Source organism: Diadema antillarum, unplaced genomic scaffold (genome assembly GCF_040938485.1).
Source record: "Diadema antillarum isolate AM-2024a unplaced genomic scaffold, OU_Dant_1.0 scf00000008, whole genome shotgun sequence".
Classification (NCBI taxonomy): domain Eukaryota; kingdom Metazoa; phylum Echinodermata; class Echinoidea; order Diadematoida; family Diadematidae; genus Diadema; species Diadema antillarum.
The window spans coordinates 3,900,166-3,923,536 of NW_027270897.1; the positions used below are offsets into that span (position 1 = coordinate 3,900,166).

Consider the following 23,371-nt stretch of genomic DNA (forward strand, 5'->3'; position numbering starts at 1 on the left):
CCCAGAAAAAATCCTGGATACACCCCTGCATAGATAGTGTTCCAGTAGCTGACGTTAATCAATGGGTCTAAAATAGCTAGACTATCATGACAGGTGAATTTTATGGAACGCCAAATGCTTCAAGAGAGAGAGAGAGAAAGAGAGAGAGAGAGGGGGGGGGGGGGGAGGAGGGAGAGAGCGTCTATCTCTTCATTAATACTTATAGATGAAAAACAGCAACTGCATATATAACGGTGTCCCTTTTGTACCTACTCCAATGATGCCTCATATCATCGAAATGATAATCAATCTGTCTAAAGTATCAATCAAACCAATCCCTTCAGTCTTGTAAAGCCTTTCCCATCCTCATCAAAAACTTTTCCTGGCCCTCTGATCTGTGCTATCCATCTTACACTCAAAATTGAATGTCAGAATATCAATTTTGATGGAGCTTTGCATTTTTTTTAAATATAGACGAAATAACAATGAGCGCTGAAATAATTGTGCAGACGGTGACCCTGTATAATTTGGTAAAATTAGAAATGTGCAAATAATTTCTTGTATTTTGCATTAAGGCCTAGCTATCACTTAGTACAGTACTCAATAAGAATGATTGAACAGCACTCCACTAGGGCTTAACATTCCTCTAATATCAAATCAACCATTAGGTGAAGTTCATTTATATCTTGCTTCTACATACAGACATGAAGCATTGACCGAACCCCAATAATGCATGAAGAAAGCATTCCCAAAACTAATTACTAAAAGTGTTTCTGATTATCAAGTTAAAGAAAAAAAGTTTCTTTCCATACACTGGCTACAGAATTTGAGAATTTATAGTACAGCCCTAATTGCGATGAGAATAAGAATGTTTTCGGAATTACATTTTTAAAAAGTCACAATTAATGAACGAGGATAATGAGATGAGCAGTTTTATGTAAAAATGTATGATTGGATGTCAAGGAAGCAGAACAAACTAAAAGAAAGCATGTTAAGCAAGTGGTATGGAACAATGTGATGGATATTTATTTAGAGATCAGTGAGAATATAATTTCATGAGCTTCCTCTGTCATTGCCGCAGCCTAGCATGTTCACCAGAAGGGTTCGGGGATTTTCAGAGTATTGGTTTATCTGCACAAGGACCACAATAAATTCCACAAATCTAGATACATGGCACTATCGATTTAAGTACTGCATAATGCAGTGGCGGATCCAGAGGGGGGCGCAACCGGCGCACGCCCCCCCCCCCTTTATTTTTCGTTAAAAACAAAAGAGATAAACAGAAAAAAAAATGAAATGAAACCCGGAAGTGGCACCAGAAATTTTAGTCACGCCCCCCCCCCCCCCTTTACAGAATTCCTGGATCCGCCCCTGTAATGTGACAGTATGAAAATCGTCTGGAATTTCCCTTTATTTGCACCAATTAAGCTATACGTGCGGTTTTGACATCATAATCATGGTCTCCTGTAATATACATTTTGGAAACCTTCGCTTTCCATAGCTCAGTGAAGCCACTTTTATGACGGTAGGAGAAACACGATCACTTATCTCCGTCAATCCACCTGCCAAATGGCATAGATCTACCGTGAGTACTCTGTGCACGTCAGGCCGTGATAGGGGTTATGAATAGTGACAGCAATTTGTAGCGTAGCAGAAGGAGCACATACTGTTGCGCTGTTGGCTGAATATGAAGAGAGCAGTTTCGACTTCCACACCGGGATCGAACGGGGATTGCGAGGGACGCACTGCGGGGTAGAAAGTAGGGCGTACCGTGTACCGCGTACAATATACCGCTGTACATCTCATGAACTAAAGCGGCGACTGCAACTAGTAAAAGGCAAGCTGACGACAACTCTCCCGTGACTGAAGGTAGACTTTTCTTGACCACACCAGCAATCAATAGTTTTGGTGACTTTTACTATCTGATAGCTGCTGAAACAGGTTAGGTTCTACTTTACATTTTAAAAAATAAATAAAGCAGACTATATTGTGCATTTATACAAAATCGCCCCGCCCATCTCCGACTGATGATCCCAGTTTATTTTTCGTTTTGCGTTTAGTTATGTAACGTTACACTACAGTAACAAATACCGTAAATAGGGAAATGCATGTAAATAAAGTGTTACAACATGGCCTACTGTACTGGTGGCGCCTGCGCCTGCAAGAATATGCAGGTGGTAGTAAAAAAAAGAGAGACTTGGGCCCTATTCATTGACAAGTCTGTTCCAATGTTGTGAATGTAAATGATTGAATATATAATGTATGGGTAGCAGAGCTACCAAGTCTCACGCATTCTGCGTGAGACTCTGCGTGAGACTCGAGCATTTTTAGGGGCCGTCTCACAATCTCACGCATGGCACCCATTTTTCTCAAGCAGCGGGCAAAGTCTGCAACTTGGGTCTATAATAATGAGCAAAGCTCAAAAGATTAAAGTGATAGTTGCAATTGAAGGTATATTTTCCATGTGTCTTTCAAAATAAGTAAAAAATAGTCATGCACCTGATCGCACCATTAAGAGCTAAGATTAATTTAAGAATTGAAAAAACTCCCTACCGAGGCCGAGGGAGGCCACTGGGGAAAAAACTCCTCCCACGCCCTCGCTCGCGCGCACATTCGCTCGCCGAGATGCCGAGTCATGAAAATCTCACTCATCAAATTTTTTTGAACTTGGCATCCCTGGGGTAGTAGATGGGCATTGAATTCATATGTGATCAAGGTTTACAGCAATGTTGTCACATATGCACATAGCCATGTAGGGCAATTAAGACTTCTTTATGTTCCCTCCCTCCTTCCCCTCCCCCCCCCCCCCAGCCCCGCCCAACTCATATCCCACCGCACCACTTGCCAAATGTTGGGTTCCCAAGTAGCATGTTCGTAAACTGGCAAGATGTATTGTTTGTTTGAATACTACATTGATCTGGGTATTGTTTAACTGTGACCAGCCCCACTGGCAATGCTTCGTGTTGGTTTGTGTACAAGGAGCGCCTCGGGGTTAGGTATTGTTATGCAACTCTATATTTCCACACGGAGCAATTCAAACACGTCATTCCAACAGAGTGGATATGACATGAAAGTGTCATCTGTTTATTCATTGCTGTGCTCTTACATGTTTCTTTTTAACCCGTTGAGGACGAGTCCGAGTATACTCGGGCAAGCGTCTATGTGAAATGCATGTTGTAGCAAAATCAAACCGTCCTCAATGGGTTAATAGATGAGTAAAGGAATGAAAAAAAAAAAGGAAAATAGACATCACTTGGAAACTTTGTATGTGTGTAGCGAAGTAGAAGGGTGCTGATGTCTATTCTCTCTCTCTCTCAAAAAAAAAAGTAAAGAAAAAGGGATTGTGAAATAAAGTCTGCTATATTTTTATGCTGGTTTCTTTCTTTCACCCCACTTCCCCATGACACCAAAAGTGTGACTGCATAAATCATAATATGTAATTCTGTCATTCTATTCCATTTTTTTACCCAGCACCAGCAATGAAAGGACAACTTCAAGGCAAACTATAGTTTTGCTTGCTATCGGGAGGAACAGCAGAGAGCTCAGTTGGTGAAAGTGGAGTTTGATTCATGGAGATTCAGAGAATGATGGGTACCGTACTGTATGCAAGTTCTTCTGCAGTCATGGAATAAACTGGCTGACCAGCACATGATGGGATCATGTACACCCATATCACCAGCCTTGCACTGCTTTTTTGATGAGCCTATCTCAACATTGTGGATAGGAGACGACGAAAAAAAAATCTGAAAGCTCTTCGCTGAAGCCTCTATTTATCATGAAATGAAATCAATACTGATTACTGAAGGAAAATAAGACTGTAATGGTTCGTCTTAGTAGAACTTTGGTAATCTGCCAGGAAACAAGCTATGACTGGAGAGGACACATTCATCTAAATTCAACATATAAGTGAAATCGGCTGATTCTTTTCTTTTTAATGTGTTAGGGTTTTAATCAAAATAACCAAAATGGAACAGATCATTGTTGATTTGTCAGGGAGAATCAACTTGTGGACTTACCTGTCCATGGTTAGTTGGGTGACCATGAACATTTGTCTGACCAATGTCAACAAATGGCTGTTTATGAGCTACGGCTTCCCGTATCCGCTTTTCATCACGTCCTTACACATGCTGTGCACGGCAGCATTTGGCTTCATCGTCATCCGCTTCACCCCTCTTGGGGCTGTGTACGGCGAGGGCAATGAGCGGCTCAAACTGCCCCCGCACCTCACGCCCAAGATTCTCATCCTAAGCGTAGTGTCAACAGTCAGCATTGCGTGCGGCAATATCGCCCTGAAGCACCTCTACGTGTCCTTTGTCAAGATGATACTGGCCATGACGCCGCTTGCAACGGTGGTGATCTCCAAAGTGCTGCTGGGAAGGCAGTTTGATATCTTCACGTACCTCTCCATGCTGCCGCTTTGCTTCGGGTCCTTCTTGTGCACCGTTGGCGAGGTGAACTTCAGCATCTTTGGATTCGTTGCAGCCTTCACGGCCACGCTGCTGCGGGCAGGCAGATGTGTCCTGCAGGGTAAGGAGTGTTGGAAGCCTCAATGTAGAGTTCATCAAAGGTAGCAGCTGTAATTTTTCCCCACACCAGTCCTACACTGTAAATTACGTGCAAATTTCATATATATCATAATACAGAAGTTTTGTTTAATTTCTTCATGTGAATTGAAAGCCATTTCAATGCATATTTCAGTACAAATGTCTGGAGGGACAAACTGTAAAGCAAAAAATTTTCTTAGCATGAAATTTTCGCAAATAGGAGCTGACAACCTTTTTCGCGCATGAGATTTTTCGCGAATTGCCACTGCCGTTCAATGCAGATAGTGTAGACAAGAACTTTCATATGCATTTTAATTTTGGAATCTTGGCTCCCGCAAAATTCGCGATATTAAGATGCACACGAAAATTTATTGTTTTACCCTATCTGGTAAGGTAGTAATTGTAAGGGATAGTGGATAATTTCTCATTAGCTTTGCCAACTTTGCATTAACTTTGCAACTCTCAGTTCTATTTCCTACATGCCTACTACTGTATACGCTATAATTTTCGCGTACATAAATTTTCGCGAATTGCCGCTGTCACACATTTTCGCGAGTGGTTAAATTCGCGATTGGGGGACCAGAGAAAATATGAAGTGGCAAAGAAAGTGTGAATTTTCAACTTACTAGCAAATAAGAATGATACTAGTTATACACTGCATGAAAAAAAACTTATCAAACTCTGCGAACTAGTAAGTTAGGATTCAACATTTTTGAAGTGGTTAAGTCCATCGCGCTAGATTTCTGACGAGTGGTCCCCTTGCGATAATGGATTGGCTCTCTACAGTATTCGCAAGTAGACGTGGACGTGCGTAAACAAGCTTAGCCAGTATGGTCTGTTCGGTAAACCGTGACATGGTATACTAGTACTGAAATGTTCGTATCATCAAGGCAAGGGATTCATTTTGGAAGGTAATATTTTCGCGTGTTGTTAATTTCGCGAATAGCTCCCGACTCGCGAAATTCGCGAAAATAAAACCCTCGCGAAATATATAGCGTATACAGTACTCTTTCTCAATCACTTATCAAAGAAGTGGAAAGTGTGAAAACTTTAAACGGTGCACTTTTACCTGGAATTTTGTTTGATATTGTACAGGAGTCCTGCTGAAGGAGGAGCGCATAGACTCGGTGCGTCTCCTCTATCACATCTGCATTCCCAGCTTCCTGCAGCTGGGAGTGGCGTCGCTCCTCTTTGAGGAGGGGGCGCTGTGGGACGAGCGGCTGAGATCTAGTGCCTTCCTCTGGGGCATCATCTCGCTCAGCTGTGCCTGCGCCGTGGGCTACAACATCCTGGCATTCCTGGTCACCTACTACACCTCACCAGTAACACTACAGGTTAGTTTCAACTTGAAGTTTTGAATTCCAGTTCTGTGTTGCCTGTAGAAATACATGGATGATATGTTTTCTTTTAAAGATAAAAGAAATTTTGCTCAGTTAAAAGTGACTTGAAAATCAGAAGAAAAAAATAGTTTCATTACATTTTGACAGGAATAAGAAGGTATAAGAATTTTAAGTTTCATATGGTTTTATGAAACAGGAGTGTTGATCACAATCACTGTAGGTGATGATGTCATCGCCTCAAAAGTGTGAAATTGGCTTCCACACCAATTTTCACTGCAATATTTTAGATAAATTTAAACAGAAGTTAATAATTAATTTGCATCACATGATTTTAAAGTTGTTGCTGTTTTGATAACAAGGGTGATTTTTAACAAATGTTTTTTTTTTTTTCCTTTTAATTGCAACATCATTGACAAAAACTTTGGCAAAAGTATGAAGCAATGCAAAAAAATGTGAAGCAGTGACATTCATCATCCTTTCATTTTATCTGAATTATATGTGACAGATATCAATATTTCCTGAAAACATTTGAAAGTTTGATATTCCATGGTTCTGATTACCCTCACCCAGTTTGTTAAAATTTTACTATTTTTTTAATATTGTTGTACTCATTAAAGTCAATATACTTGGAGAATTACTCTACCATTAGACAACTAATAAAAATTTGGAAAATCACTTTTTCAGGTAATGTACTTTTGTGATTGTTATGGGTCAACACAAAGAAGAAAAAAGCATCATATCTTCTTCACAAAAAACATCGCGATAAAGAATACAAATACACATTTGGTAAAGAGTGGTATGACCGTTTGCTCCTCTTGAACCAGGTGCTGGGCAACGTCAGCATTGTCCTGACCGTGGGGATATCGCTGGTCATCTTCCAGAATGAGGTGTCCACTTTGAGCATCTTTGGTATCGGCTTCATCCTCCTCGGGAGCATCATGTACCAGGAGGCAGGCATCGCCCGGAGGTTCTTCCAGCGGTTTCTATGACAACCAATGTCTCTGTATGTGTATGTGTGTGTGTATCTGTATGTAGCATCTCGTCACATATTCTTCCTAATGTCATCATTGAAAGCTTTGGTAAGAAATTGAATATTAATAATGTGTTTTATTGGTCGGTATGGAGTTTTGTACAATCTTTGTGCGCTGTAGTGAAGTTTCATCTCATCTGTGATAGGAATTGTGTATTTGGTTCATATCACAGTGCATCCTCAAGTTGCTAGCCTGTGGCAGCTGTTTCTTGTCCATACCTCATGTACATCAGCGCAGGAAAAGGACTGAGACTAATCTCAACTAAAGCCCACCTCTTACTATACCACTTTCGGTCACACGACTGACTGACTTTGGATCCGAAATAAATCACTATAGCCTCAGATTAAACATGCTTGTTTATTTCAGATCCAAAGTCGGTCAGTCATGTGACCGAAAGTGGTATAGTGTGAGATGGCCTTAATGCATCCTGTGTCTGTTGTATCTGTTAAAAATAGACTGAACTCAAGAGTGATATGAGTAAGAACCTAGCTGAAAATATACTATGAAATCAGTCCGTGGTCTGTTCTAGAGACGGGCTGTTTTAATAGTCACAGGCATGTATTGAACTTCCAATTCTGTGTATGTGACCTGCTTAAATAGGCTGTTTGGTTGAAACACACTTGATACTAAAGAGATCTCGTACACACTGTTTTCTCATGTGCTGAATCTCTCATAGAGTCCAGACTTTCATCATGCACAGGTGGTATTATCACATAATTCTTGATACATGGATGATGACATCCAGTACCCTAACTCATCTTAAGTCGTCATGATAGTCTGTCATATTCAGTCGACTTCCAAACAGAGATTGTGTGTGTATGCTGCGCTGTGTGTATGCATGTATTCCAGTTCTTGCCTTGTACATATTTTGTTTTGTTTTAATAGTCTTTTGGTAAGATTAGTGGCTGAATGATTTGCTCCAAATGAAATTTGTGTGAATTTTATAATAGTGCACTATTCATGTACCATAGTCACCCTGAAGACCCTCAAAATAGGGGGAATGGTGAACACATGGTATTAGCAAAATTTGTTCCGACAAAAAACAGTCTTAGTGTGCAGGAGATCATCCAAATATTGTATTCAGGTAGGACAAGTGCAAAAACAGTATTCTGGTAGCATGTAAGCTGTTATATCAAGTGATATCCCTGAATATTAGAGGCCTACAATGTATGATAGCAAGCCACTTTCCAGCTCTCACCAAGATTCTGAGCACTGTGTGGTGTACTTGCCTACGGCAACAATACACTCACCTTTATGACTTACACTGAACTAACCTTGCATGTAATAACAGCTAGACCTTCAGATGTACCTGCAGGTATCACAAGTACCAACACATATATACACTTTTTTGTAAGCCTAGTAAATGTCCAGGCAGTGGGAGGGCAGATGATACACAGATGTGGTTAATACCACGACAAAATTGGAGGTGATGCTATGACTGCTACAAGGATATTTTGCTCCATATAAAGATACTGTAAAACACAATATATTGGCAGCATGATATTTTTGTGTATTGTTGCTGGCATTCCAGCATATATATAGTGCAGACAAGAACTTCTGTATGCATTTTGATTTCGTGAATCTTCACTCTCGCGAAATTCATGAAATTAAAATGCATGCAAACATTCCTTGTTTTACAGTAAAGGCCCCATTGTTAGTAATGTTTTTCACGGTGCTGACTAAAATGACCTTTCACTTGTCCCCCTTTGAGCAGAAACACTTACTTGAATCTCAGTGACCAGTGGAAGGACAATAACTTTTTATCAACTGAATTCATTTCCCTATTTTAAAGGGGATGGCTAGTAACTGATCAGTGGGAATCAGTGGGAATGCTGAGGGATGACTGATCCAATTCTTGGGGGATTCATTCAAGAGTACATTATATACTTATTGTTGTGTGAAAATTATTTTCTTCAGAATGGTCTCAAATTCAAGTAATGTGCAGTTTAATGTTTCCAGGTTAGCATGCCTGTACAGTGACGGGGCATTAAACTGCACATTACTTGAATATGAAACCGTTTTGAAGCAAATAATTTTCACACAACAATAGATATGTAATGTACTCTTAAATGAATCCCACAAGAATTGGAACAATCATTTCTCAGCAATCCCACTGATTCCCACTGATCAGTTACTAGCCATCCCCTTTAAACATGGCATGTGTGCAGGGTATGGTTATTGCTACCCCAATGTTATGTACATTGTGTTGATGATTCATTTTATTATTGTGATACTCAAACTGCAGCAACATCAGTACTACTTACACAAATTGATTTAGGGTGCTTTGTCATTTGCGGCTAGGGTGCTTTCGTCGTTTGCGGCCAGGATGCTAATCATGTCCATTATTCTCGAAAGCATGATTGTAAGTTTTTTTGTGTGTTTGGTGCACAAACTTTTTAGAAAACAGTACTGCCTATTTATGCCAAATGGTCATCTGAAAACTCAGATCGGGCTTACACTATTTAGGGACAGGTTTGTTTATGTCCCGTATTATATTGCGATGAGGCTTCTTCACTCTGGTGGCAGGAGCACTCGTGTGAGCAGCCTTCATAGCCAGTTGCTTGTGAGGAGCCTTGCCTCCAGTCGACTTGTGAACCATTTGCTTGGTGCGGGCCATGTTTGCTTCAGGTAATGAACGGACATTGGTGAAATTAAGCGAGTCCATTGTTTTCACAAAGTGTGGTTCTTTCAACTCTCTTAGATGTGGCTAGGAGTGCTGATGCAGGAATCAGTTTGAAATTGAAATTGAAATTAAGGTGTTTTATTTATCAATATCTATCACAGCCCGGAGGCTGAATTACAGACATTGTTAACAAATGGCCATGAATAATCCCCCACCAAGGTTTTAGTCCACCACCAAGATATGGAGCCACTATTGGCAAAAAGGCTTCCAGGAGTTCTGACCCAAGGTTCTTTTTTGTTGTTGTCCGCAATCTACAATATGGGTGATTTCTCAGCTTAACAGTATTCACAAACATTGCCACCACCACCATTGCAATCCTCATTTTTACCACCTTTGTTTTGTTTATTTTTAAAAAAAATTTTTATATGATCCTTACAACTGGAGTAGTTGAAAAGGTAAATGTGGCTTATCAAAAGTGGAATTGGGAATGAAAGATTCAATCCTGTAACATTCCATCATTGGATGTATTTTGTTTTGTTTTGTTTTTGTATTTATTTATTTATTTGTATATTCATTTATCTATTTATCTATCTATCTATCTATCTATCTATCTATCTATCTATTTTGCACGTCAATTAGGCTCAAGTCTTACAGGATGATGAACTGAATGTATATTTTCTGTTCTCATGTAAGGCTGTATTAAGTTGTTATGTATTTTTACTCCATCTCTCTGTTGCAGAGTTATGTTTATCAGGGACGCATGATATCACATCTATAATACTAATGACGATAGATATGCTCAATTTTTTAATCTAGAGTCGTGACACAATCTATCTAATATAATATTGATACAGTGTAAAATGAATTGAAGTGCAACCCCTGGTTCATGTTAGATCAAATGCGAATTTAATGTACTTGTATTTTCTAGCATTGCAAATAACAGCCATTGTGCAGAGACAAAGATTTCTACAAGTATCGCAAGCTGTTGATAATCTTTTAGTCTTACAAATGTTTTTTTTTTTTTTTTTTTTTGTCGGCAAGCACCAAGGCACATTGCAGAAACTCATGTATTTTGTTTTGTACAGTTTCTGCCTTAGTTTTTCCAGTAACTCTGACCCTGTGTTAAGCCAGTGCATACCCCTCCTATCCTAGCTATGTCCATCAATCATGACTGGGTTACAATTTGATTTCATTATTATGACAAATCATGATTGACACTGTCACATTCAAATACATTTCATACAGACTTGATTTATGTAAGTCACAATAGTTGTGAAATGAGGAATACAGTTTAGTTATTTTCGTGCTTATGATGTCAACATCTCTGCCACATAGACAGGGATGTCTGCAATCTTGGATGTCAATCTCAATTTTTGTGTGAGCAGTGTAGAATAGGATTAGCATGTGGACTGTGGAGGACGCGTTCTTGTATTCATCGGGCATCTACTGTATATGCCATATATTTTAGTGAGTCGAATATTCTGTGAATTGAGACTTCCTGACAATTTTGAGAGTGGTTAAATTTGTGATCATGGGGTCCAGCAGTGGATGGAAAAATCAGAAAGTGCACGCATTGATTCACCCAGTAGCTATAAAGCGTGCCAAGATTTAGGCTTACAATACTACTAAACTGTGATATCATGCACCTTGTTCTTGTAATTTGTACAATGCACTCCTGCTATAACGAAATAGAAATTCAGGCCGCAACATTATCGGCTCTGTGTTTTTTATTGTTTACTGTTCACTTGTTCGGTTATATAAAAATTACGATATAATGAAAGAAAACTGGCGGTCCCAAGGACTCGTTATAACGGGAGTCCACTGTACTGCTTACCAATACGTACATGTACGTGTGCACTTTGCATTCATGTTGGGATCAGACTTAGTATTTCGCATGGTGTGAAATTCACGAATAGCACCCGACTGGTGAAATTTGTGACAGTAAAAACCTGCTAAATGGATGGAGTATACGGTGGTATGCCAATTAGCACACATATGACGGGTATAGGAAGTGTGCTGTACAGAAGGAATTATACAGTCAGCATACATCTTACTTGTAGTGGTATTTGTGCAATAGATGATATATCTAGTATAGCAATGCATGCTGCAGGATAAATTATTTGCTATTTGGTCTTATCACACAGAAAAATTTTAAAGACTGCAATTCCACTCATTCAGACTTGAGGTTCACATTGTGTCGCTGCCTTTGGACACAAATAAAATCTTCAGTCTTCTTGTTATTCATTCAGTCAGTCATTAATTTACTAGTAGTTATTTTCATAGCGTAATCATGCACTATTATTGTGCATTGTGTGTCACTACTAATTTTTGTACCGTCAACCTCTCAGGGTAAGAAAATATGAAGAGAACTCTGAAGTTTTGAAATTGGAAGCTGGGCAACTTCTGGTGTGCTATATCCAGGTTATCGGAATGTGCAATGTCTGAACATTGTGTTTTACAGAACATTGTTACTTCACTTGGAATAAAAATCAATATCACTTACCTATATTTTATGATTTTATCAGCAAGAAAGAAAACATTCAGTGTCTCTTAATTTTCCTGAAAAACAATTATGTACACCAATTTTGCTGTGTACATGATCTAACAAATTGGTATAAAAATGTAAGCAATCCCTAACTGTCTTTTCTAATTTAGTTGTTTGTTTGTTTTTTTCAGTATACACATGTATGTGCTGTCAGAGAATAAAAAAGGGATAATGTAGGTATCTTGTAACTGTTTATATTGCTAGCTGTTGTACTTTTAGTGTCTAATGATGGAGTGTGTGTGTGGATTAATGCTGGAAATGTGCAATAAATGTTTTTGCATACTATCTGGATGTCCCAGGTTTCATGTTGATATATCTTTAAGTGTGGCATGTTACTATTCTGGGTTACTACGTATCAGCTTGTGTGAATGTGTATGTGTTTGTGCGTGTGTGTGCATGTATGTGTGTGTGTGTGTGTGTGTGTGTGTGTGTGTGTGTGTGTGTGTTGTGGTAGGTCATGTGCCGCTGCTTTGTTGTGGAGATATGATTTTGTGAGCTCACACTAAAACTGTAGTTTTTTCTTCTTTTTTTTTGTATTTTAAAGAATATGCACATTTAGGTGGAAATGTACACGACATTGTGAAAATGGGAAAAGCAGGTTGCAAAACCCGGCACAAGGAGTAGCCATTTTTCCCCCATAAACAAATAACATGGGTACTGCACAATGAGGCGAGACGTGCTACATGTACCTCTGTCGATACAAGGCTAAATGTGGTTTCACTGATATGGATTAGACCTAGATCACGCAGAAATATATCGAAAAAAAAAGAGATGAACCAAATTATTATTCACTACCCAACATCTCTGAGATCAAACTTTAATCTCCCTTGCATGATATGTGTTTCTACTTGTGAATGTGTGTGTGTGTGTGTAAAATGTGCCCTTATTCGTAATTGCAATATCCTTGAAAAATAACTATTTCTATTCTAAATTGCATTGATTCATATGAAGCATTCCATTGCAAGTTCGTTTTTACATCCTCACCCCCCCCCCCCCCCCCCCCATCCACATTAGATATATCTACATCACTCGCCAATCTCTCACTCCGACCAAATCTCTTTCTACGGCACGCAAAAGACAGACGCGGGGGCAAATGTGTTTTGAAAAGAATGATAAAACGGTTTACTCTCTCTTTCTCTCTTCAGTTTGTACACACAGACTCTATATACAGGGGGCTCAAGAGAGCATGCCGTTACACAGGACATGTGGAGGATACAAATGTGTTGGTGCGGGACCCACAGCCCTACGCACCTGTTTCACACTGGTGTGTGGAAGCTAACTGCCTCCACATATCAACTTGCAAAACAAATTTTACACAAGAAAAACAAACAAACAAACCACTGTTAACCTTAATGCACTCATACATTATACATATAATTGAGAAATATTTCATAGTGATGATGATAATAATAAAAAATAAAACAAACACTCCATATCCACACAGACATCTTATTAATTTCAAGCATCATCATCATATCGTTATCATAATCTTCACTTGGAGCGTCGTCTGTTGCATTCACATTATGATACACTGAAAGCTGCAACACATTTGCATAATATTCTTTGTACAGGACAGTGACTTCGCTCCATACTCTCACATTGGCAGGTCGCTGAGATTCAAAGACTTAACAAAGCTTTGGCAAAGTTAGCACTCTTGAATGTTTTTGGAGAAAAAAAAAAGGAGAGAAAGGAGTTGGAAAAAACACCCAACAAAATAATCACTCCCAGACAGTCTAGGAGTGAATTCTCCACTGGAAGGCAGAGAGAAATGTGACTCAACTCCATGCATTATCAAAAAAAAAACAACAACCTCTAGGTAAGCTAAGTCCTTCACACTTTTAGACTGGATTTTACAACAGGCTCTACACAAACTCATGAGACACATTCCTCCCACTTTCTCCTTCCTAATTTTGATGTCATTTAATCAATTGACCTTGACAGGCATCAAATGGATTGGTCAATTTGGCCATCAATAAAAAATAAATAATAATGATATAAGTAAAACTCTAATAGATTGTACATCCCCTGAACGTCATTGGCGGCCTCTCTCAGCCAGGAGACGTAATCCTCACTCAGTCCATAGGACATCCAAACGGCAAATCATCCTCTTTACTGACACTACAATTCAGTTAAAAAAAAGGAAATATAAAAAAAAAAATCGTAAACACAGTCACGCAATAATTTGGTGTTTGCATATCAGTATGCATACACAGTCTCAATAAATATCAATATGCGGCGTCTTTAACCACTGTGGGAATTCCCCTCTCACATTACACTCACTAAAAATATGCGCACATGAGACAAAAATCATGTCTGACTGGAGTGTCAACCTTTGCCAGAGAACAAACAAGCAAACAAACAAATAGGGGACTTCACCTCAGATCTCTGTTTTATGTTTTCACAGGTTTAAGTCCAAACTGCACGAGATCTGCATCAAATCTGGCACAAATGTATCATCTTTACAAGGATGTGCCTACGTCAGTATTAAAAGAAACATACCATGGTACATCTACACACGGAAGCATAAGCATGCTCTACAGCCGCTTTCATCTGAACCTTGTGAGGAATCCACAGCACTACCATCATGCTGCGTGACTAATTCACATCATTACAGAGGAGATTACATGCAATTTTGACCACAAAAATATCATAAACACAACATCTTACTAGCACAACTACCAGTTACTGATCGGCTACCTGCGTTTTTGTTCCGATTAAATACACACATGAGGAGAAAGGTCCTGATAAGAATCTTACAGTGAGTACACAAAGTGCAATGATGATTACTCTGTCTCAGAATTTTTCATGTCGCAGACACGACAGTAACAATTTGCATCTGAATACTACCACGTTTAAGTTTGAGCTGGTCTTAAGAATTCCATGCTCCAGTACTAGTACACATTACACACTCTGTTACATTGTACAAGGCATAATCTATACTCCAAAAAATACAATGCCTCAAAAACTCTGGTGCAGAAGCAAAAACAAAAAAAAAATGTGAACAAACCACAACAAAATAAATATCACGTATACAACATTAAAGTTAGAGCACAAGAGAAATCACCAATGATCACAAACTCCCATATGCCAGAATATCAGAGGCAATGGTATAAACCACTCTCGTAAAGTCTATAGGTGTTAGTCCAATTTTCCAAAATATATTACACAAAACAAAGCACAGAAAGCAGCAAAACAGGATTTCTTTTCTTTGCGCGTACTCAGACAGTCAACTATTGCATGAACAACTCACTATCTACGCATGCTGTTCTGTGTGATGACACACAGAGCCTGCCAAAAGACTAAGATAGCATATTTTTTAACACGAACACATACGCACACACACACAAACATACACAGATTACAACTTCCTTAACTTTTGAATGTGCCTCTGGACATGCATGCAAAGTTCAGCGCTCTGCTGGCCAAAAGTTGAAACACATTGGGCATTTGGTTGGTCACGATATTCGGCCGTTTATTTCAGCCGCAAACTGGAAGGGGGTGCAGGGAGATGACTTTCTGCTATTTGGGCAGCAAGTAACCAAACAAATGACATCACAATTGTCAACAAGTCTTTGCTCCGCAGGAGGGAATGTTTGACAGAAAGACACTTTGTTAGTTTTTTTCCTGCTTTTCAGCGGCAAAACTCTACACTACCCTCTAGGACACATGCCCAGGTTTGGCTCTATGGAAAAGAAAGGTAGGAAAGGCGTGTCCATAGGCAAGCAGCAAGAGATAAAGCTGGAGTCGGATTGGTTACTACAGCCGTGTGTTGTCATGGAGACAATGGTCTGTACAAAATACACTTCAGTAGGATACTGTCTGCTTCAGGCTCTCATTTCCTTCAATTCAATCACACAAAACAATGACACTGATATATAATATCATTATTACTGAAGGACATACATGATATTTAGCCTGATTTCATCCTCCTCTAACGTAGAGGGTCGTTCCATCATTTCTGGTGTTCCATCACTTTCTTGCACAGAATCCAGTGCTAGTCTCGTCTTCAGCCCTCTGCCCATGCTTATGAGAGGGGTGAATGAATGAATGTGGTATGAAGAAAACAACAAGGATTCATCCTCTGTGAGACAAATGACATTCCTGCCATCTAGGATCGGGCCTGAATACCAAGACTAAACACGACTGTCTTCCAGTGGACACACACACACTGAACATGGGCAGTAAATCCTACATCACTACACACTGACCACATGCCATTCCATTCTATCCCTCTACACATCCCTGTATTCACTTCTAATTAGCTTGCTTTGTGAATCAGATCCCCCTGCCGACAGTAAAGAATGAATTTCCATGACTTCTGCATTGATGCCTCTCCTCCCCACCCCTATCGTTAGGGGAAAAAAAATGTCATTGCAATTCTACAATACATCCATTCCCCCTTTCATTATATTCTAAAAGATTCATGAATCACCCAAGTTTCATTATATGCTCTAAACAAAACCAAAAAAACAAAGAAAGAAAAATACAGGTGCACCAAAAGAGACAATATTGCACTTATACTTTATCATGCTCTAACACAGCATGACGGTTCATGACAAAATTTTCAACAATAAACTGAAGTCTTGGGTCCCTCCACCATCCTCATTCCAAATGCTAACATTATTAATCCTTTCATTTTCTTCCACCATGTTCCTGCCACATCACTACAGCATGCAGAGCATGTGCATTTCTCAATGATGTCCAGAAATTTCCGTGCCATGACGCTCGGCCCTTCCTGAGAGAGAGAGAAAAAAAAAAACAAAAGAGGGAAGTGACCACTGGTTCAAGACCTCATGCAGACTTCAATCTCGACAGAAGAATGCAAATGACCCAGGCAAGCATGAGGCTATTAAGTGGCACCCTTGTCTACAATATCTTATGCATCACATCTCTTCAGAAAACGTTGACATATTTCTCTTGCATTGCAGCTCAAAGGGTGCTCATCAGTTGCAGGGGTAAGGAAACGCATGTTGTGAGAAAAAACACCCTTACGCCTGCCAGCAAGATGCCCTGAACTTCACACTCATTATCATGGAGTGGTAAAGTGGTCGATCCCTCTCTTTCCAATCTCATGACTCTTCCAAACCTTTCCAGAATCGCTCTGTGTTTTTTTGTCCTTGCAATTCCTACTAGGGAGCTAGACTTCACATTCTCTCCTGTGAAAGACTCCAGGAGACATGATTATAACCATCTATCCATCTACCAAATCAGTAGAACTGCATTGAATTTACTTTGACAGTGACTCCCTATCATCAGTCAGGCTAAAATGGAAGCTCAAGGTGGCCATGAGGAGAGTGTAGCCTGCTTTCGTGACACGCTTAAAATGCCAAATTTTGCTCTTTCTAATCAACTCTGCGGGGAACAACACACGTATTACCATACATTTAACGGAAAAGCAGACCCTGTATGCAATGCAAACTAGAAATATCACTTAAGGTGATTAATACCCCCGCCCCGTGACGACAGTCTTACCCAAGGAATGATCTTTCCTTGATCTTCTGCCATTTAAATGCCGTTACCATGGCAACGCAGCTTCCGACACGTCTGAAAAATATGTCTTGCACATCTTCCCACCAAGACTATTGTGTGTGCCACATTTCATAAGCTTTTGTCAAAAACTGAGGAAGTAGTTCAATCCACAAGATCTTTCCTTGATCTTCCGCCATTAATATGCCGTTACCATGGCAACGCAGCTTCCGACACGTCCAAAAAATATGTCTTGCACATCTTCCCACCAAGACCAATGTGTGTGCCACATTTCATGAGCTTCAGTCGAATACAGAGGAAGTAGTTCAATCCGCAAGATCTTTCCTTGATCTTCTGCCATTTATATGCCGTTACCATGGCAACGCAGCTTCCGACACGTCCGAAAAATATGTCTTCCACATCTTCCCACCAAGATCAAGGTGTGTGCCACATTTCATAAGCTTTGGTCAAAAAACTGAGGAAGTAGTTAAATCCGCAAGATCTTTCCTTGATCTTCTGCCATTAATATGCCGTTACCATGGCAACGTACTTTCGGGTACTGTCAAAAAATGTGTCTTGCACATCTACAACCAAAGGCACACATCTGTACCAAGTTTCATGGAAATTGGGCAAAAACTGAGGAAGTAGTTTGCAACACAAAATTTTCCATCATTTTGGCTCATAATATGTGAGCTGTTACCATGGCAACATACTTTTTGTCACTGTCAAGAAATGTGTCATGCTGACCTATATCCTAAGACAAACATTCAATATGAATTCCATGAGAATTGGAAGAACACTGATGAAGCAGTTTTGCCATGAAGCATTTTGCCCTATATTTTACCAATAACATGCCGTTACCATGGCAACGCACTTTTTGCCACTGCAGAAATATGTGTCTTGCACATTAACATATTCAGATGAACATCTGTACCTAATTTCATAAAAATTGATCAAAAACTGTGGGAGGAGTTCGCGACGCAAGATTTGTACCCATTTTTGCCCATAATATGCCGTTACCATGGCAACGTACTTTTGGGTACTGTCAAAAAATACGTCTTGCACATCTACAACCCAAGGCACACATCTGTGCCAAGTTTTATGGGAATCGGTTGAAAACTGAGGAAGTAGTTCGCGACGCAAGATTTGCAACGGACCGACCGCCCGACCGACCGCCCGACCGCCCGACCGCCCGACCGACCGCCCGACCGACCGTCCGCTGATTCCTATATACCCCCTTCAAACTTCGTTTGGCGGGGGTATAATAATGCAAAACTAAAGTTTAACAAATATTCTACGCTCTACATGTGTTACACCGACACCTGATAGCGCAATAGGGTAATCATGGTCGACATCAGCTCATTCCAACGCATTTTCCTATAACCTTTGGACTAATCACTTGCAATACAGATGAAAGCAACAGCTTTTTCAGACTTCTCCACAACACAGCTACAGAAAACACAATACAGCAAAACATTTATTCTCCCCCAACATACAACCACCAAGAAAAGAAGGGAGAAAATTAATCATACCAATAAATCTTGCAAGCACATACATAAATCTGAGGCATTGTTCTCCACTAATTCAAATGGCTGACAATAATGCTTCTGCCACAGAAGAGAAAAATGTCCTTGCAAACATATTTATGGTGGTGACTTTGTCAGTGCAAGTCCCCACATTCTCACATCGTTTGACTTCAGCATACTTCTACACATCTTGACATATCTTCATTGAAATCTATAATACATGCACACTGGCATACAGAGCCTATTCACAATGTTTTCTAGAATTCCATAATGATAACTATCTCTCACAGTTACATATACCATTGAAATACCGTGTCAGCAGGTAAAAATATATGCCTCAATTAGCATCAACATATCCCATTGAGACCGACAATCTGTGTAAATGCCATTTCCTGATAGACCTTTGTTTTCTTTTCTCTACACGATATGATACAACAATGCATCACGAAAACAGAAAACATGTCAAGAAAACAAATGAAACGTATCTACAAACACATCTTACATTCACGGAATGTGATGAGTACACGTACCTTGCCAATTTACAAACGCGGCTATTAGCACATCCCTGATAGTTCAATGAAATCCCACCCTAGTGCGTGACAGTTAAATCACTCTCATCTTTTGCCCGCAAACATGCAAAGAACAACAAATCCCTCACACAGTTACACACTAGATACTTCTACACAAATGATACACTGCGTGCATAATAGGTAGTTATAAGGTATTCACAAGTTATAAATATATCCTTTTTTTCTCTTTTTTTTCAATTTTGTATTACTCGTATATGTCACAGTTGCATCTGAGGTTTTTTTACTAATGGAGATAATACCACATGTCACTCCATCTCTTGTTAAAAAATACATTGGCAACACACAGAGCACTCGCTCTGTGCTACTCTGTTCTGCATCTTTGCAAACAGGCCAATTCACACAGCCATACATACACACACACATGCACACACACACATACACACACACACACACAGAGGACCACATAGACACACATCTACTGTCTTCACTGCGCCAATGCTCCAGACTTCATCTGTTTGTTACTGGGGGTCATCTCATAATCAATTCACTGCATGTTCACACACGTTTTTTTAAGAGAATAATCCAATATTATCCCTGAGTAATACTCTTTCTTAATTTTCTTCTCTTTTTTTTTTTTAATCTCTCTTATCTGAAGTGATTGACTGAACGGAGAGAAGGAAGATCAATGAAAGAAAAATAAAAAGAATGTCAACTAGGGATACGGGCAGCACTTTGGCTGCTTCAATTTCATCTCAATATATATAGATATGAAGATATCTTGATGGCTGTTAAAAGTTCACTGCTTTCTCTTCCAGTGAGAAAGCGTCACATGAGTTTCACAGTGGCCGCAAACAGACGGTCCGTCTTTTACTGTCCATTTCTGCTGTGGCGGCACAAGTCGAATAGTAGAGTGGGGTGACTGGCCTGGATACATGACCCCAAAGACTCTCTGGCTGACATGGGCAATCATCTCTCATGAAACACTGCGTCTCTTCTACCGTTTTCCTTCAGGCATGCATCACATCTCCTCTCGTAGGTTTGGTATTTCGCTTTTACTCCGTAATATTTCTCTTTTTTGGCGATGCCATGATTTTGGTCCTTTGAGGGCTCCCGTCTTTCACTCTCAGTGCAAGCTGCTTCGGTTTTCGCAGCGACGCCACAGCCTTTCATCCGGAACCCTCGCTGGGCATTCCCCTGGTGGCGGCTAGCATGGCCCGTATCTTTGCCCGTAAGTCCTGCAGTCACATTGGGGAAGGAGAGCCACAATTGACATGACATACGGTCAGAAAATACCTTGGCTATAGATGCCAAAGCTCACATTAACCAGACACTGATCATTTCAAACAAAACTTGAAGACTTATTTATTTTGATGTCCCTCTATGTGCACTGGACTTATACTGTCACTGCCTGGTATTTTGTATATATTTTATCTCCTATAGCGACCAGGGATGACATGTCATAGCGCTTTGCATCCAGTGGAAAAGGCGCTCTATAAATGTCTACTATTATTATTATTATTATTATTATTTCACTAGGCATCACTACGCCTTCACTAGTTGTAGAGAAAATGCCAAGCTAAGTTGCTTTGACATAAATTGTATGACAAATTTAAATTTTTGTTTTCTTTCAAATGATCAGCAGCTACATTATTGTACAGGCATGACTTTAACACACAAAACAGCGAAAGACACTCTGGCAATTGGCGATTTATTGATCGGATTGGGCAGGCTTGTGCGTTTTGAGTCAGGCGCACAAATGCGGCACATAAAAAGCTATGTAGATACTCACACTGGTGCTTGTCTTGGACTCAGTCTTCACTTCCAGTCCACTTGGTTGAATACTAATGTACAAATCAGAAAAAAAAAAATAGAAAGCATGTAACTGAGACACTGACATGGACTCAAAAAGGAATCTTAGGATTTGTACTAACATTTTAAAGGCATAATTTACCATTTGCAGATGAAACAAAAACCCAGCATTAGTGCTTTAAAATAGTTCTAAAATGTGAGTTGGGGATAGAAACAACCACTGTATAAAATTTGAATCCGCATTATCAATGTTAAGTATTGTTAAATATACAAAATGTGAACAATATTTATAATACAAATGTTTCCAGACTTAACCGTCTACAGTTATGGTTTATTAAGAACTAGAAATGTCGCTGTGGTGACTGATGCCTCCGCCATAATGCATGATTCTCCCAATAGGTGTATAGTACAATGTCTTCACAATGTGTGATGACAGTTTCACATAACTGGCAAAATATTGATATGACAGGTTTGTCAGAAATGTCTTGAGTGTTCACTTTCCTCAAACTGGGTTTGCTATAATTGTCTAAGAGTGCAGGTACATATATTTGGGGAATTGAGGATTTTGTGCTTGACTTCTGACCGACCCTGTTATAAGTTTGTGCATTGAGTAATTTTCAAGGCATGAAGAAAGAGTGTAATTACAGTACAAAATAGATTTTTTTTTTTTTCATTTAAACCTGACCTTTGATCCTTAACCTTTGACCTTTGACCTTCTGGCTGGAAATTCCCAGAGAATCTCCATTAGGTAATACATGTATATATTAAGTTTTAAAACTAATAATGCAAGCATTGCATATACTAGTATACGAGGGAAACAGTAAAATATTGAGGAGTTGACCTTGACCTTTGACCCATGACCCCTAAATTCCACAGATAATCCCTGCCGGTCAGTACATGCATATGTACCAAGTTCCATGAAGATATATTGAACCATTTGCAAGAAAAGTGAAATTGCAACATTTTCACCTAACCTTTGACCTTTTGACCTTTGACCTTATGACATGAAACTCTCTCTGGAGAATCTTTACACAGTAGTACATGTCTACACTAAGTTTCAATAAAATACCTTTGGGCAATGCATAGATATGGGGGAAATAGCAACATTTTTAGCATTTGACCTTGACCTTTTGACCTTTGACCTCTTACCAATGTCACTAAAATCTCCTCAACTAATTGCCCCATCATACATCATCCTTGGACCAAGTTTGGTGAAAGCTGCTTCATCTGGTTTTGAGTTATCACGTAAACAGATATATTTTAGGATTTGACCTTGATCTTTGACCTTTGACCTCGTCCAATTTCACTAAAAAACTAATCATGTAATTGTCCCATCATACATCATCCTCGGACAAAGTTTGGTGAAATTTGCTCGATCCAGTCTTGAGTTATCGCGTAAACGGTTACAATTTCATGATTTGACCTTGACCTTTGACCTTTGCCCGATTTCACCCAAAATCTAAGTAAGTAATTGCCCCATCATACTTTATACTTGGACCAAGTTTGGTAAAATTCCAGTCAATATTTCTCAAGTTATCGCGTAAACGAATGCGGATGGACGTACGGATGGACAACCCAAAAACATAATGCCTCCGGCACCACTTCGTGGCGGAGGCATAAAAATACTGATATCTCCTTATATTTTAGGCTTTATTGCGAAAATTTTATATGGTAGGATGTTTTGTGATACAACAGACCTACACATAGGCATCAAATGTGATATCTTGAAAAATTTTCAAATCACTGGTCCCAAAGGTAAACTGGACCATTAATCATATCAAACCACAAAGACCATGCAGCTTCCATAAAACAAGTATGACCCATATATGAGATAAAAAAAGCATGAAAAGCAAAAAAGGGGTCTGACGACAAAGGGAAACATAGTCTGTGACAAGAGAAGATATTTGCTTTGGAGCTCACCTTCCGAGCCTTACTCCTGGCTCACTGCTTGGTGATGAGACAGACACCTCCCTCTCCT

General features: G+C 39.6%; 1 protein-coding gene and 1 long non-coding RNA gene across 2 annotated transcripts; one reads left to right on the forward strand and one right to left on the reverse strand.

Moving 5' to 3' along the window:
- Positions 1-3,751: 3,751 nt before the first annotated feature.
- LOC139718095 (uncharacterized) lies at positions 3,752-6,852 on the forward strand. Its single transcript, XM_071629589.1, has 3 exons — positions 3,752-4,506; positions 5,619-5,857; positions 6,688-6,852. Exons 1-3 carry the CDS (start codon positions 3,945-3,947, stop codon positions 6,850-6,852), a joined length of 966 nt encoding a protein of 321 aa, XP_071485690.1. The 5' UTR covers positions 3,752-3,944.
- Positions 6,853-18,865: 12,013 nt separating this feature from the next.
- Positions 18,866-23,357, reverse strand: LOC139718107 (uncharacterized). The gene is made up of 3 exons (XR_011710024.1): positions 23,314-23,357; positions 21,374-21,425; positions 18,866-20,819 (listed from the first exon to the last, which is right to left on the reverse strand). It is a non-coding gene; the product is annotated as an uncharacterized lncRNA (long non-coding RNA).
- Positions 23,358-23,371: the final 14 nt, after the last annotated feature.